The following is a 16,954-nucleotide window of genomic DNA, read 5'->3' as shown; positions in this document are numbered from 1 at the left end:
GATAATAAAATCATGAAATACATGCATTAAATATATTCTTTTATAAGCAACTGCAGCTTATTTAACCAAAGTTCTGTGCTTCACTTAGCAGTGTCCATCTGCAGCATGAGAGAAATCCTATTTGGCCCTGGAGTCCTTTCCACACAGAGAAGGAGAATCTCTGATTGAATTTGAGGATAATTACAGGGGCATGAAGTAGGTCCTGTTATTAATCATACCACAAGAATTCAAAGAATTCCTCATCAGTGCTTTCAATAAGGCCAAAGAAATCCCAAGCCTCTCCCCAAAGCTCCTGCAGTCCTTTTTCCAAAGCACTTGTACAGATATGGAGCATCAAGCAGAGAAAGCTAATCAGAACAATTCAAAACAGAAAAGTTAAAAGAAAAGACCAAGGGAAAAATAAATCAATGCAGACCCGTAGGCTTTTACCAACTGTTCTTTAAGTAAAATTAATTTGTAATGTAATTAAACTTCTCCCCAGAGGGACAGGTATAATTGAATTAGAGGTGCCTGGGTAGAGTTGCAGGGTTTAGCAGATCCTTTCCCGTGCTCCTCTCCTGCTGCTACAGTTCCCAAAAAGCCTCCTCAGTTCATTCCTGAGCCCCTTCCCTGAAACAACATCATTGGAATTTTTGATTTCGCTCTTGCTCTGCATCACACCAGCCAGGCCCTGGAAGGGGGTCAGGAACCCCCCTGGACAGAGCCCCCAGAGACACTGTCTGTGATCTCTGTCCATGGAAAAGAGTTTTCAATCTTACAGCATTAATTACCAGCTCTGAGTGTTTGATATAAGTAATAATTAGGTGTGACACAGGTGCAAAAGTAAAATTTTAGGATTCTAGATGAGGGGTCCAAAGGGGACAAGATGGAGGAAATTGGGTGTGCCTTGTCCTTTTCCTCCTTCTTCATGCCCTCCATGTTTCACTGTGGTGTTGGCATTTTTCTGTTGGTTTAGGCTGGGGACACACTGTCCAACGTAGGTGACAGATATTGGCACGTTATTGTAAATCCAGCACAGGTAGTTTGTGGTATTTAATGTTTGTACCATCCCACTGAGGGCAGAGCCCCACACGCTGCCCTGCAGGACAGAGCTGCGGCAGGGCAGCAGAACATGTTAGAGATAAACAGAATAAACAACCTTGAAACCAGCACAGACCAATTATGGCTTCTGCTTTGGCAGCGGGGCAGAAAGACAGAGACTTTCTACAATCTCAGAATCACCAATACCTCAGATTCAGACAAGCCCCGTGCTCTGGGATGGCCCTGCTGGGCAGGGCGGTGGCACCAGGTGACCCTCTCTGGTCCCTTCCCTGCCCCATTCCAGGATCCCTTTCAGGGATGGTTTGTGAGGCCCCTGTCCAGGTGTTTCCCCACTGACAAAGGGCTCGAGGTAAAGGGCCGTGGGATGGTGCAAAGGCTGGGAGGATGCTGAGAATTTAATCCCCAATAAATGCCAATTTTTGGTGCTTTTCTGCCTCTTCCATTAAATGCAATGCAGTGGGATCCCCCACTCCCAGCTCAGTGTGACTCTACACCAAGAAATTCAAATTTGCTTCCCAAGTGTTCCTGGCACTAATTGACATCACTGGGTGCTCTGGACAAATGCAGAGTTCCTGAAACATGGATCCATCCTGAATTCCAACCAATTCTCTGTTTTTTGTCCTCAGCTGGGATAGATTAGAAGCCTCATTTGTGGCCTCTGTCTCAGATAAGTTTCCCAGCTGGAGGTGAATAATTCCAAGAGACAGAACCAGCCCTTCCAGCCCTCACTGGAATATTAAGGAGTTCCTGGCTCGTGGATTTCTCCATGTTTCCTTGGAAAAGTCACTGCATAAGGTGCTTCCAAAACTGTGTTTTGTAAATCTGTCACCTTTTTTTGAGTAGAAAGACTTCAAATGTGGGGTTTGTTTCCTAAACATTTAGTCCTAATTCCGGAGGAAATCCTAATCCTCAAACTTCTAATTACTCTGCCAATCTAGCTTATTATTTCCTCTGGTAATTTGAGGTAATGAATAAGCAAGAGTGACTTCTCTGTATGGTCTGTATCTCTTTTCAGTTGAAATCTTGCCAAAAAAAAAAAAAAAAAAAAAAAAAAAAGACTTGAAAGAAATTTCTGTCCTTATTATACATCTCTCATTAGAGCTCCATTACCTGGTGGCATTAAATATTTCAACAAATATTAATAAGGAGCTTTTGATGTCAGAGCAGTCAGTATTCCTGACCTCTTAGGTCTAGTAAAAAAAAAAACTTCAAAAGTCTGCCTTCCTTGTAATAAGGTAAGACCTAAGGATCTGAGGCAAGAAATATTTAAGTATCTAATTTATAGAGAAATCAAGGCAAATTAGGTAGATAAGGATCTTTAAAGATCTCAGCCAACATTGTTAAGACTGTTGGAAATATCTGAGGTTTTTTTCCCAGTCTTCTGTTTGCTTTTTTCAGAAGTTTTATTTAAATTTTCATCTGGTCAAGTGCTGAACAACAGATTTGTTCCTGGCCATTTTATAGGGTCAGAAATGGCCAAAGGAATGGCTCTGTCCTCCAGGAACAAACCTCGTCTCATTCCTTCAGAAGGAAAAATTTGCACTATCAGCAGGAGGAATTTCTAGATTTCCAGCTCTAGGAGTCCCAGCCTCCAAACTTCATTAAAATAAACAAAAAAAGCCCTATCCCTCACCTTTTTTTTTTTTTTTAACCAAGCTTTGTCAGCAAGTCTGTGACCTCAGGGTAACACCATTTCTCATCCATCAGAGCAATTAGAAAACCCAAAACTCATATTTCAGAAGCACTTCTAGACTCTCTGAGCTAAACCAGGTGACCACAGGAACAGGCTAAAATAAAATCTTTTCACAAATACAGAATAATCTTCTCTCTGGGAGTATTTCTGTCACTTAATGTCACAGGAGGGCACCATGACACCCATCACACCCCATGAGGGAGGGCATGGAACCAAAAAAGAGCTGTAAAGTTGCAACCTTTTAAAGGCTCTGACAGGAATCACAGCATATGTGGGGCCGTAGTGCCTGATTCCATAAGCACTGGCAGGATTTTTATCTCACAGGCCATTCCAGCTGCTGGTACCCCGGGAATATCAGAGCTGGCAGAGCTCTGAGTGCGTCCCCAACAGCAATGATCCTTGGGTGCTGCAGATCTGCTGCAAAGTGACACAAATTTGCATTCTCTGGACACAGGTTAGCCAGAGAATCCTGCTTTTCCCAGGCATCATTCCCCTTCCTTTTGAGCATCCTGCTCCAGGACCAACCCTCCAGCCCTGTTCCAGGACAATTCCTCCTCCTGCCCCATTCCAGTTCAATTCCTCCTGCCCCATTCCAGGACAATTCCTTCTTCCCCATTCCAATTCAATTCCTCCTGCCCTGTTCCAGGACAATTCTTCCTACAATTCCTCCTGCTGTCTCATTCCAGGACAATTCTTCCTCCTGCCCCATTCCAGGACAATTCTTCCTCCTGCCCCATTCCAGGACAATTCCTCCTGCCTCATTCCAGTTCAGTTCCTCTTCCTGCCTCATTCCAGGATAATTCCTCCTTCCTCCTGCTCCATGCCAGGACAATTCCTCCTGCCCTGTTCCAGGCTATACACCTGACTGAATCTCAATTTTGCAACAACCTTTAGGATAACATTCCCCTCTCAAACTAACACCCTGGTGGATTTTTTCTGAATTGTGTGACTCAGTAATTTGAAATATGATTTGAAAGAGAATTGAGATTCAGTCTGGAAGAAGGAAAGCTTTGAGATTACCTAAATGTGGCATTTCAGGACCTGAAAGGGCTGACAGGAAAGGTAAACAGAGACAATTTACAAGGGTGTGGAGTGCCAGGACAAGGGGAATGGTTTCCCACTGCCAGAGGGCAGGGATAGATGGTCTATTGAGAAGGAATTCTTCCCTCTGAGGTTTGGGATTGGAATGGAATTCCCAGAGCAGCTGTGGCTGCCTCTGGATCCCTGGAAGAGTCCAAGGCCAGGTTGGACAGGGTCTAGTGGAAGGTGTCCCTGCACAGGCAGTAGAATAAGCTGAGTTTAAGTTCCCTTCCCACCCAAACCATTCTGTGACCCCAGGAGTGGCAAGTCAGGCGAACTGAGCTTTGCGGGACGCCGAGAGCCGCGACGGGACCGCGGCACTGCGGGACCAGAAACGCCAGCGCTGCTGGGGGAACAGGAGTGGCCAGTACTCACAGAGAGCAGTGGTCAGCTTCTCGGGCTGGTCATAGTGCACCATGGCCACACAGAGGGTGTTGAGGGCCACCACGCAGAGCACGACCCAGTAGAAGCTCTGAGCCTTCACCATGCGGCGGATGAAGAAGCGGAACATCTTCTCTTTCCTCCTGAAGTAGGACGAGCTCTCGTTCTTCCCACTCTTCAAACTGGCACGGGCAAAGGGAGACCCTGGGACAGAAAGAAGAGTCACCACAGCCCATCCCAGCAGGAAAAAGGCTGGAGGGGGTTCCTGGGCACACAGAGCCTCTCCAAGCACCAGAACAGCTCAGCGGGAAGCTGGGAATGTTGAGAATGGGCTGAGCAAGGGCGTCTCGCTTGTAATGAGGGATGAAGGCTGGGCTTTTAAAACTTCATGGGTCAGTGCCTAGCTCCACCATCTAAACTGGGCTTCCAAACCTTTGCAGCAATCCTGATTGTCCCAGTTAAACTCATCCCTTTTGCCTGGTTGACGGGGACAAAGAGCTGCAGGCACAGGGTGTTTCTGCCCTCATGGAGCTCGTAGGTGCCACAGGAAAGCTCATCCCTGTTTGTCCTGCTCCAAGGACCAGTTACTAGGGAATTGAGTGAATTCTCCTTAATTTACTCTCCAGCCTCAGCTATTTCTTTAGCAGAGGGCTCAACCTGCCTCCGTGCATCAGATTTTGGGCTCAGCCATTCATTTGTCTCAATTCTGCCTCTATCAGCTCCATTTCCACTCTGAGCTGAAACCCTGGCAAAGAGTCAAGGGTTTCAACAATAGGAAGCTGATGGAAGAAATGATTCCTGATGTCAGCTCTCCCCCTGGGGCAGAGGCACTGCTCAGATGAAAAGGCAATCTCCAGCCAGTGCTGAGGCAGGAGAAATCAGGAATAAGGGAATAAACACAGGAACCCCTTGGGGCTCCTCTGCAGCAGCCACAGAAGCTGCTGCAAGCAGGGGAAATGGCAACTGTGCCAGGCTGGCCATTGCCTGTGCCAGTGGTTTGTGATAAGATATCCTTGCTGCCCTTCCCCATCCTGGGATGGAGCATCCCGGCAGGGTGAGCAGGACATGTCCTCGTCCTGTCCTGGAGCAGGTGGCTCTCCTGGGCTCAGTGACTTGAACAAAGAGTTCTGGCTTCAGCAGCCAAATCTTGGCGTGTGATCACCTCCATGTCAACACTTGGAACGGGTGGGAATGTCACCCAGCCTCATCCTGCAACATCAACCACAGCAGCCAGAGAAAGGATGAGGCATCCAGATGTGACAGCAGCGGGTTCTCCAAGCCTCACAGCCCCACACAGGTGTGATGCTCCCCCATGGAAAGTGAGCTCTCTGCTCCATTTCACATTTCTGGCATCCACCGGCATTCCAAAAGCAGAGCTGGCTTGGCAAAGCTTTGAAAAAACTCCATACTGAAAAAATCAGTGTGTTCTTCTGTTGGTTTGAAAATCCTGCCTTTGGCAGTTTGGAAGAGAAGAAATCACAGTGCTCCTCCTCTGCTCTGCTTTAAGACAACAAGAAGAGCCACAGTTTGGGATTTAGGCTGCTTCATATCACAGCACTCCTTAGCAGGTACAGAGCTCTCAGACATCCAAGCCCCTCTGTACTCCCAGACTGGCAAAGGAACAGTGCTGCCCTCTCATTCCTGTCTGCTGATCTTCCAGAAGTGCAAAGCAGTGATATTTAAACTGCTCTAACATGGAAAACATCCCCTTCTCCAGGCTTTGGTGTCTGGGAATCAAGGCAGTGCCTGATACAGCACAGAGGGTGTGAAGCCAGTGGGAGTGGAAAGAAAAGAATAAAAGCTAAGAACAGCTGCAGAGAACACCCTGGGAAGTGTTTACCACTACAGAGCTTTATACTGCACTTATAAAGCTCATCAAGGTGCTTGTGTTTGAATTAAAGTGCAACATTTTCAGCCAATAGCCAGAGAGAGACCTGGCAAAGTCTCCCCCACCCTGAGCTGCATCTTCACGTGGCACTCAGGGATTATTTGTTAGTTCTTCCACGCTCCTTCTGCTCCCATCTGAACACATTACAGAAAACCATCCAAAAACCCCTTTTTTCCAAAACAGATCCTTTATGTGTAATTGCCCACGTGATCTGATTGTTTATGCTCTGCATTTCAGCCTCTTCACAAGCCTGCAGAAGAGGCTGCTTAATCCATTCCTTCTTTTCTGCCTCGTTCCATGAATCAAAACCAAAACCACTTTTCCCAAGTGGGTGAAGCACTCACAGAAGGTGGAAAGCACTGCTGTTATTTTCCCTGCCATATGCTCCCGAGACAGTTCCCAGCTCTGCCTCAGATTATTCCCGAGCCCAGATGCTCCATCATCCGTTGCCACCTGAAATGCTGAACTCCAAGATCTGTTGGTGTGGCACTGGCTGCCCAGAGCCTGGAGGGACTTGGATTTGGAGGCAAAGATCTCATCATTATTGCAACCGTGAGCAAATATTCCAAAAATGACCATTCCTTGTTATCCATGCAGGGATCCGAGAGAATACAAGAGCAAACCAAACCAAAAATGCACACAGGCTGCTGCATTTTTGCCCTTTTTCAGCACCAAACCTCTCCTGGAAGTGGCAGCAGTTTCACCACGAACCCTGCAGCCCAGGGGACTGTGGCAGCTCAGTGCTGGTGTCAGGAACATGCCAAGCCACGCTCATTTTCTGCAACCAGGTCTTCCTTCAAAGTGGGGGGAAAAAAATTCCAGCAGCAGCTGTGATCCCTGAAAACATCAACGCCAACTTTCCAAAGGGAACTGAGGCACTCATGCTGTGCAAGCAGCCACGGACACGGATTCTCAAATGTGCTGTTTGTGCTGCTCCTCCTGTGCTTCCAGCATTTGCTGCTTCGTGGGGACTGGGCTGCCAAGACATTTCTTTGGAAGATAATGAGAACATCTGCTGCTTCAGCAGCACAACAGACTCCAGCAACAGGCACGGGGGTGAGCACAGCGCCCGGCTGCAGAGCAGCAGGAGATGCCTCTCCCACGGCTCAGAGGGTTTTGGCTCCAGCAGCTCCCTGAGGTGGGTGCTGAGTGCCCAGAGCCTCCCCTGGCAGCCCAGAGCTGCCTCTGCCTCCCCACCAGGGCAGATCTCAGCAGGGAATCAGCTCTGGGAGCAGGGGCAGCACCTCCTCAGCCTGAGGATGCCACGTTCACCCCAGCAGGATGCCCTGCTCTGCACTGGAGCTTCAGATCTGGCTTTAAAATCGCTTTAAGATCTTCCTCTAAGACAAGAATGAGAGAATTGAGGCCACTGCCCAGCACATCCTAGTGACCACTGCCACAGCAAAGGCCGTGACACCTCAGCTGGGCATTAGTGGACAGCGGGACTGTGGCCACTTCCTCTCCTCCCTCCAACAGTGCTGTTGGGCAGATTTGGGGTTCATTAGCATGAATGAGCGTGTTCCAAGCAGAATCCCGGGATGGCCAGCCCAGCAGGGACTGTCCCAAGGCTTTGCAGGGCTCTCCCAAGGGTGCAGCATGCAAGAGCTGAGGCAGGCAGCGCAGGGAGAGGGTGAAGCCACGGAGCTTTTTGCTTTGGGAAGTCAAGTGCCGCTGCAGCAGCAGTGGAAATTCATTCTCCTTCAGGAAACCACAGCTTCTGGAGCACAGGAGCCGCTCCAGAGGAGGAAACATGACATGGACAGGTTCAGGTGGAGATCGAGACCTCGGGGGATGCGAAGCCAGTACTCACCAACGGAGCAAATGTCTGTGAAATGGTCCTCACCTTCTTCTGCATGAATCAGGTCATTTTTGCTCTTCTTTATTGCGGCTCTTTTCAACACTGCGTGCAAATTAAAGAGAAAATGCCCCGTGAGGATGCAGAGTGGATTCTCTCTCCCCCTCCCTTCACTCTCCGGGGCCAGCATTTCCTTCCCAATGCCAGCTTAAAGCTCTCCCACCAGGGTACCCTGGAGCAAACCGCACAACCCACAACCTTGCAGGGCCTCTGCACGCCTCAGTGCCGGGGTGCTTCACTCCTTTGCCCTTCCAGCTCCTGAAAGTTTGCCAGGCACAGCTCTGCAGGTTCCACTTCATGCAGCAGATGCAGGAGGGTGGGGGGGCACTGCTGGGCCTTTCAGCACAGCACCAAGGCTGGGCAGGGACTCTGGAGCTTCCTGAGCCCCACGGGGCTGGGAGATGGGTGCTGCCACCCCTGGAACCACCAGTGCTGCTTGTTTACAGAGTTTACAGCGTTTACAGAGCTCCGTTTACCACCCAGCCGTGCCTCAAGGAGCAGAAATGCTGCGTGGAAAATGCGGCCACACATCAGTGAGCAGCACCCAGTGTGCAATCCCTGCCCCCTGGGGATGTCGGGATTCTTTGAAAACACTTTATTTTTTCCTCCAAAAGCAGCTTTTAGCGGAGAGGGCAAACATCACTACATTTACTCCAACAGGGAATGAGAGCTCTGCACTGTCCACCCAGAGCACAGGGGGTGAGGCAGGAGCACTGAGGACGCTGCTCCCAGGACCACCTACCTGCAGAACCTTGAGAAGTGGCAGAAAAAAAAAATCACGTTGGTACAGTTTGGTGACAGCTTCGAGACATACAGTAACTAAAGCAGCACTTTCTATCAGCAGTAAGACACCCCACGGTGTGGTGATACAGACTGGTCCGTGGGCACACACAGCAAAGCCACTCACGCTGCAGAGACTGCCCCGGGGAGGCTCCTCCACAACATCCCCTCACCCTAATTTGCTACAAATTCACTTCCCACACTACACGGATTGCCCTGCCCTGACAGAGACATGGATGCGCTTCCTCCTCCTAGGGGCTGTGCTTGAGTCACGTCAAGGGAACACCCAGAGCCACACCCGGGTTCAGAGAGGCTCGGAGAGGGGAGGATGCTCTGAACCTGTGATCTGGATCCACTGCTTTGCATCGTTTGTGCTCCTTGTGCCCCACCCAGCTCTAGGCTGAATCCTCAGTCCCTGCAATGCCAGCTCGGGGGTCCCTGAGGCTGTGTCTGTCCCAGTACAATCCAGCATGTCCAGGGCCATCCTCAGCACTGGAGCACAACCAGCACTGGGATTCATTTCTTCCATGAGCAGCTTTTTTATTTCTCCCCCAGAAAACTCCTCCGTGTGTTTGGCAGTGAGGTTGTGCCACCTCTCCAGGCACGTCCCTGTGTTTTGGGTACTCAGAATTTACCACCATAGACTGTGGGCTGCTCCACACCAGTTGCTCCAAGGCTTGGAAACATTTTCGGGCTCCTTTCGCTTTAGGTAAGAGAAGCCTGAGTATCTCTGGGTCTTTACTCCGTGCCTTGCACCCACACCTGGAGTTTCTCACAGCACTCAGCCTCTGGGATGCTCCTCAGCCACCAAGTCCAGCTGCAGGCCGGCAGCCCTGGCTGCAGCGGGCTCCCCCAGCTCACACACACCCCCGACACGCACACGAGGACTGGCCACGCACACCTCAGCCCTGACCTGCTGCGGCCCCGGCTCTTCCAGCCCCGGGTCCTCCCAGCGCAGGTCACCGGGCTGGCCGAGGCCGGAGCTGATGCTCCGCAGAGCCGCACGGCTGGCAGCCAGGTAAAACCACCTGGGGACTGTCACCGGTGACCTGGGCACGGGCCGGGGGGAGCTGTCCCTGTGTGCCACCTAAGCCCCTGGTGATTTGCAATCCACTCACTGTTGTAGCTGCTGCCGCTGCCAGTCTCTGCCGGCGCCGTGCCTTGAGGAATCGGCCCTTCCGAGGCGGCCCTCCCTGACAGTGAATGGGAGGAGAAAAAAAAAGAGGGGGGGGAGGGAGGGGAGGGGAAAGGAGGAGACATGGGAGGACGAAAGATGGTCAGAAAAGGGAGAGGGAAGAATCTTTAACTGAGCTTTGAGTGGCTGGCGCATCCTAAGGGCTGTCGGGGCTGGAGGCACAGGGGGAGCATCCCCGTGGCCTCGCTGCTCGGCTCCTCCGGCCGTCCTGCCACGCTGGGCTCGCACGTCGGAAGGAAGGATCACCACACCCTGTTATGTCTTACTGCTTACAGCTAACAGGGGGCTCAGTCCCTTGGTCAAATCCGTTCGGAGCCCTGCCTCCTCTCGGTCAGCGCATTCGCTCTTCTCCGTCCTTCTGGCAGCCTCTACCCCCTGCACACACAGCCAGCCACCCTCGGCAGGGCGTGGGCACCGACCCCGAGGGCACATCCCCATCCCGGGCCGGCGTGGGGTGTCCCATAACTGCTCCTCAGCCACCTGCAGCCTGGAGAAGGGGCTCTGTGGCCGGATTTGTGCCGGGTGCATGCGGGAGCATCCTCCTGCTCGGGAGGAAGGCGTGGCAGTGACAGCAGTGGAACCTCTCCCGTGGCACAGGAGGAAAATGCCCAGCAAAGCCACCTACCGTCCAGAGGGGACTTCTCTTCCGCGTTCTTGTCCTCCTCGGCCAGCATCACCTCCTCTGGAAAAGGAAAACCGGCCAGGGTCAGCCTCAGGTTCCTCACAGCCCTGCTCCGACACCGACACTGGCTGGTGGGGCAGCAGGAGCCTGTCCCAGTGCCACCCTGCCCACCCCAGTGCCACCCTGCCCACCCTGACAGAGCCTGCAGAGCAACTCATGGCTCAGGGCTGTGTTTCTCACAGGATGCACAGAATTCACAGAACCACTGGCTTGGAAGAGACCTTCAAGATCATCAAGTCCAACCCAGCCCAAACACCTCAACTAAACCCTGGCACTCAGTGCCACATCCAGGCTTTGTTGAACACACCCAGGGGTGGTGACTCCACCACCTCCCCAGGCAGCCATTCCACAACTTTATCACCCTTTCTGTAAAAAACTTTTTCCTGATATCCAGCCTAAATTTCCCTTGGTGCAGCTTCACACTGTGTGCTCTGGTTCTGTCAGTGCTGCCTGGAGAAAGAGCCCAACCCACCTGAGCACAGCCACCTTTCAGGAGCTGTACAGGGTGATAAGGTCACCCCTGAGTCTCCTTTTCTCCAGGCTGAGCACCCCCAGCTCCCTCAGTGGTTCCTCACAGGTTTGTGTTCCCAGCCCCTCTCCAGCCTCGTTGTCTCCTCTGGACAGGCTCCAGGTCCTCAACGTCCTCCCCAAACTGAGGGGCCAGAGCTGGACACTGCCCTCGAGGTGAGCCCTCACCAGTGCCCAGCACAGGGGCAGAATGACCTCCCTGCTCCTGCTGGCCACACCACTCCTGATCCAGGCCAGGATGCCCTTCTCAGCCTGCAGGGGAGGATTCCAAACAAACCACTTCCTCCATCAGATCCCTCCTCACAAACCCGCTCCGGGTTCCTCACCAGCTCTCATCCCCAAGGCACCTCTGGAGACCAAAGGCCTTCCTCCAGACCAGGCAGCACCTCAAATCCCACAAGCCCCAGGAAGGTCCCTCAAGCCCATCCACACTGGAGATGGTTTGGAGAAGATGCTCCACACCCATCAATGCTCTTTTGTCTCCAAAAGTCAGGATTCAGCCATGGGGAGCAGAGTGGTGGCACAGGGTGAGAGCAGCAGGGCCACACGGCAGGAGAGTCACTGTCACCACAGAGCCATCATATCAAATCTTTGTCCAAATAAAATCCACAGCAAGTTTTCCATGGGGGAGCTCTGCCTGGCACAGTGCCTGCAACCACCTTCCATTCCTCTGCAACTTATCTCCAAAATACAACCTTGCACTGTCCTAAATTAAAAAAAAAAAAAAAAAAAGAGGAAGCACTAAAAATCAACCTCCCAAAATGGAATCATTTTTATCTGTGTGAAAGACAACCCAATTTCCTGAGGTTTCCCAGGGCACTGTCACCCCTCTGGCCGGTTTGCAGTGCTGTGCCAATACTTGAGACCACACTCAGAACCACAGATTTTGGGTTTGCTGCTGGAAACTCATGTGGGGATCTGCTAAAGGACAACCCAAAGCACACAAAACATTGAGCTGGTAAACTCCACACTTCCTTCTATTCTTATAAATGGCAAACTCACACGCCTGTAATTCCACGCCTGTAATGATGTGATTTGGGCTCTTACTAAAACATCTGACACCATGTTCCCACCAAATTTTGCTTTAAAGTCTGTTTAAGCCAGTCTAGATGGAAGAGTAACTTCAGAAAAATAAATACAAACAAACCAGAGGCCAAACATCAAAGTGTGTAGCTGAGAGCTGTCTAGAAGGATACCAGAGGGATCAGCCTTATATAAGCCTATATAAGCCACACAAGCCTTATATAATCTCTTTATTAATCATCTGGGAGAGAGAGGGAATGATACTTTAATAAGACAGCAAATTGAGAAGGCTGAAAAATAATACCAAGGGCTGAGGAAGGCTGGAAAACCAAGCAGAGGGGAAGGGAATACAAAAAGTGCAAAGTAATGCACCAGATATGTGAAAGAAAGGAGAGCTGAGAGGGGTAAAAATGCCAGGTGAGGTCAAAGCTGCTCTTTAAAAGGTGTAAAGTCCTGCCAAAAACCCACAAGTTGTGCCTGAAACCCCACCTACAATTCTGGTGGTTTTCAAGTTTTCTTAAGACAGGTCAGAAGAGTGAAATGGGCTTTTTCAGACAGCTCAAGAGACTTCTCTGACCAGCCAGCACCTCAGACCAAAAGGTTCTTCTGAAGTCCTCCCCAGGGAAAGCCGTACTGATGTTCGGGGCTAAAATATGGGAGGAGTGAAATGGCAATTCCCAGTCTGGCTGCCCTGAAACACCAGGGAGGGATGGGAGACCCTTCCCAAAGGCTGCTGCTACACTGGATTCCCACCTTCAAATTACTCTTACAAGACAAATCTACAAACCTTTGCCCCAAATTCAGGGTCTTGAATTGGTGCTCAAGCAAATCTCAATCCATAAACACAGCTGGGCTCAGTTTTGCTGTTCCTTTAAAATAACCCAACCCAGTTTCACCTCTGAAATTCCCTCAAGCCTGGTTCTCCCCCTGCAGCAGGTTCTCTCCCTTGATAATTATTCCTGTCTGCCTCGTGTCCTCTGGGAATCCAAAGGACCACAGCTACCCCAGGAGGTTTTTGAGGCTAAAAGGAGAGCTCAGCAGGTCACTGAGCACTGCCAGGAGGGGTTTTTCACCAGCCAGCATCCTAACAGAGGCTCAGGAGCTGCTTTGCCTTCTGTCATCCCTAACAGAGCCTGGAAGGAGATAATTGGGCACCCGAAACCCCCCCCAAAACGGTGCCTCTGCATGAGGAGAAATGGTCAGCACAGAGATGGGACCAGAGCAGCAATTTTGAGCCTCCAAACAAAGGCTCAGGGGCTTTGCCAGGGTATCAGAGGCAGGGGTGTCTCAGCAGCAAGAGGAATTTTTGGTCATTAAGTGCTGGGTGTGACTGGGCTGGAAATAAAGGCAAAGCAGCCAAGAAAGTGGTGCCTCTCCTCCTTCTCTTTGGTGTGGGGGAAAAGGATATTGGGGGCTCAAAGGAGCAGCAGATTACTGGAAATAACTCTCACTCAACAGGCCACAGAGGTGAGGAAAAACAAAGACTAAATGAATTTAATTTCTGGCAGGGTAAATAGGAAAAGCTGATTAAAATGCAGCCCTCAGAAGTGGCTGTCACACTGTCCCAGGGAGCTCTGCTTTGTCTTTGTGGCAATTACCCTGCCTTGGCATCTCACCCGGGGCTCTTTGCTGGAGGTGTCTGTTCCCATCTCCCTCAGGGGCTCAGGGCTCTGTTCTTACAAAGAAAGCTGAAACCTGAAGTTCAGAAAGCTCTGCCCTGCCAAGGGGTGGCCTTGAAGTTACAGAGGGCTGGGAGAGAGATGAAACTATCTCAAAGCCTGGCACTCCAGGAGAACAGGAGCACTCCAGTTTGTGCTTTGAAAAAGGTGGATTTGGGAAGAATTATAATGCAAAAGATGTTAAACTTGATTAGCCCTGAACAGGAAGACTTTGAGTCTCTGAGCAAAGTGTTTTCCAAATGATTCATGTCCTAGCAAGATAAGAGAAATATCATCAAAAGAATATCTGTGGGCTTATAAACTCTCGACTCTGTGTGGAGAACTTGTAGTTCCCTGTTCTCCAAAAATTCCAGCCTTGGAGTTCCTGCAGTTCTGAGGAATTCAGTGGAAAAAGTGGCAGGGGCAAAATCCTCTGCATGGCCTGCATCACTTGGTTTCCCCACTTTTTAATTCCTCTGGAAAGTTCAACTGCCTTCAAACTGAGGGAGGGGAGGTTTAGGTGGGTGTGGGAATCCAGGGCTTCCCTCTGGCTGCCCTGGCAGGTCTGGGACCCTGGCAGGGGGTCAGGAACCCCCCTGGACAGAGCCCCCAGAGACACTGGCTGTGATCTCTGTCCATGGAAAAGAGTTTTCAATCTTACAGGATGAATTACCAGCTCTGAGTGTTTGATAGAAGTAATAATTAAGTGTGGCACGGGTGCAAAAGTAAAATTTTAGATTTCTAGATTAGGGGTTCAGAGGGGACAAGATGGAGGAAATTGGGTGTGTCTTGTCCTTTTTCTCCTTCTTCATGCCCTCCATGTTTCACTGTGGTGTTGGCATTTTTCTGTTGGTTCAGGCTGGGGACACACTGTCCAACGTAGGTGACAGATATTGGCACGTTATTGTAAATCCAGCACAGGTAGTTTGTGGTATTTAATGTTTGTACCATCCCACTGAGGGCAGAGCCCCACACGCTGCCCTGCAGGACAGAGCTGCGGCAGGGCAGCAGAACATGTTAGAGATAAACAGAATAAACAACCTTGAAACCAGCACAGACGAATTATGGCTTCTGCTTTGGCAGCGGGGCTGAAAGACAGAGACTTTCTACAATCTCAGAATCATCAGTACCTCAGATTCTGACAGGTGGGAGACTGGGAATCAGGAATTGCTCCCTGGCAGGGTGGGCAGCCCTGGCACAGGTGCCCAGAGCAGCTGGGGCTGCCCCTGGATCTCTGGCAGTGTCCAAGGCCAGGCTGGATGGGGCTTCCACCCTAAACCAGTCTGTGATTCTGTGATAATTCAAATTACTGACATTAATGAGAAACATTAATGACACTTCAGAGTAGTCAATGAGCAATAACCACAATGTTAAATTAAAGTTATTGTTGACTGAGGGCTGGGGTAAAGGAGTGATTTTAGTCACTCACACTTCCATTGGTCCTAAAGCAACACTTGAGATAAAAACCTGAGCACTACAAAGGACAAGGGCACCTCCTGCCCAGCTCCAGCAACTGCACAGAATATGTAAAAAACTACAGAGCAAAAACCATCTAAGGAATAAGACATCATTTTATGAAACACTAGAATGCAGTTTTCCACTCTTCCTGCCTTGCATCAAAAATAAACGAGGGGGGAAAAATACCAAACAAACCAAATGCTCAGGGAGGATATTAGAAATGTTGGAAACCTGATGAGGCTTCCAGGGGAAGAGAGGGGACTGGGCTGATTGGTTCTGGGTGCTCTAGAGCAGGAAAAAATAAGATGAAACAAGGTAGAGGGAGATTAGAGAAAGAAAAGTAATTAAAAGAACTCCTGAATCCTTCCTCTTGCTGCAGAAAGGTGATGGATTTAAAGTGAGGGCAGGACACAGCTCCGTGGGGTTGGTTTATTTCTAAAATCAAACTGAGTGTTAACATGGGGCACTCTTTGCTCCAAGAGTCAACGAGGCCAAGGCTGGCAGAAGGACTTAAAAATAATTAGCTATTCCCAGGAATAATGACCAAATCCTCCAGAGTTCCATTAAAGCAGAATCCCAGGAGCTTTTGCTCTGCCCTTTGTGCAAACAGCTCCTGCCTGGGGCTGCTGCAGGATTTCTGTCTGCCCTCCCTGGCTGAATGTCCCCTCTGAATCCTGGAGAAGGAATTCCAGATCATTTCAGAGCTGAAATACCCAAACCAGACCTGAGAAATCCCCATCCACGGCACAGTCCCAGTTTTCAGTGCCTCAGTCCTAAAGCCTGGATTCTCTGCTCTGCTTTGCCTTCACGCTGCTTTTTTATTCAAAGATTTTATTAACACTGCTAAGCTGATTTTAATTACTGTTATTATTCAGCTGTACTAGGAGGCTCTTTTATATTCCTATTGTATTCTCAACAATGCCTTTGCAGAGTATTTTTAACATTCCCTGATTCAGCTCTTTTGCATGCACTTCCCTGTTCCACAAAACCTTCTGGATTGTGTGTTATTAGGCTGAAAAATGTGCATTTTCCAGCAGTTTCACTCGAGATTGGTGTGGCATTTATTCACTCCTGGCAGCAAAGAAATGGAAGAGCCAGGAATTCCCACAGGGATGGGAATTGGAGCAGAGGTTGACTGTACATTTGTAATTTCTCCATCCCAAGTTTCTCCCAAGTTCAGCTGGTGATGGGCAGAGCAGGCCCCAAAGTGACACAAAGCCACCCTCAACCCTGCAGGGGAATTCTCAGCTCTGTTTTAGTGATGGAGATCAGGATTAGGAGACCAAAATCACCAAGAGCCTTAAAAGCAAGACAGGATGAGAAAGGGAGAACCCTGCTCCAGCCTGGGAAATCCAGGAATTAATCTGAGTTTGAGGCTGCACAAAAGCTGTAAACTAAAGAGAAGACAAATTCTAAATGGAAAGGAAAGGGAATTCTTTATTTTCTCATTCCCCCAGAAGCTCAGAATGAAGAGTGGCTGCCTGAGTTGCTGCTGAACAGTCACAGTGAATAAAAGTCTGACAACACAAGTGGCTCTCAATTGTCACCGGGTGCAGTGCTACAAGAAATAATGGGTTTAAAGCACCACATAAACTGCTGATATTTCTATTTTACATTTCAGTTGTAAAGAGCAAAGATGAAGCTCATCTGTCTAAAATGGCACCCACTAATCCATTTGAGAAACCAGCACTT

The 16,954-nt window shown here is 49.9% G+C and overlaps 1 protein-coding gene across 16 annotated transcripts in view; it reads right to left on the bottom strand.

Moving 5' to 3' along the window:
- Window positions 1-16,954, bottom strand: part of CACNA1B (calcium voltage-gated channel subunit alpha1 B) — a 313,183-nt gene that overhangs the window by 128,806 nt on the left and 167,423 nt on the right. For 7 of the 16 annotated variants that reach the window (XM_072936724.1, XM_072936713.1, XM_072936715.1 and 4 more), the window contains exons 9-12: window positions 10,539-10,595; window positions 9,837-9,911; window positions 7,894-7,983; window positions 4,190-4,399 (exon numbers count right to left, since the gene is read on the bottom strand). In XM_072936724.1, the coding sequence (XP_072792825.1) occupies window positions 4,190-4,399; window positions 7,894-7,983; window positions 9,837-9,911; window positions 10,539-10,595 (432 nt within the window). The remainder of the gene's footprint in view (window positions 1-4,189; window positions 4,400-7,893; window positions 7,984-9,836; window positions 9,912-10,538; window positions 10,596-16,954) is intronic. The other 9 variants (XM_072936726.1, XM_072936716.1, XM_072936720.1 and 6 more) reach the window with 3 other exon arrangements.

The sequence above is a fragment of the Taeniopygia guttata genome, chromosome 17 (genome assembly GCF_048771995.1).
Source record: "Taeniopygia guttata chromosome 17, bTaeGut7.mat, whole genome shotgun sequence".
NCBI classification, from domain to species: domain Eukaryota; kingdom Metazoa; phylum Chordata; class Aves; order Passeriformes; family Estrildidae; genus Taeniopygia; species Taeniopygia guttata.
This window is presented reverse-complemented; position numbering and strand designations above follow the sequence as displayed.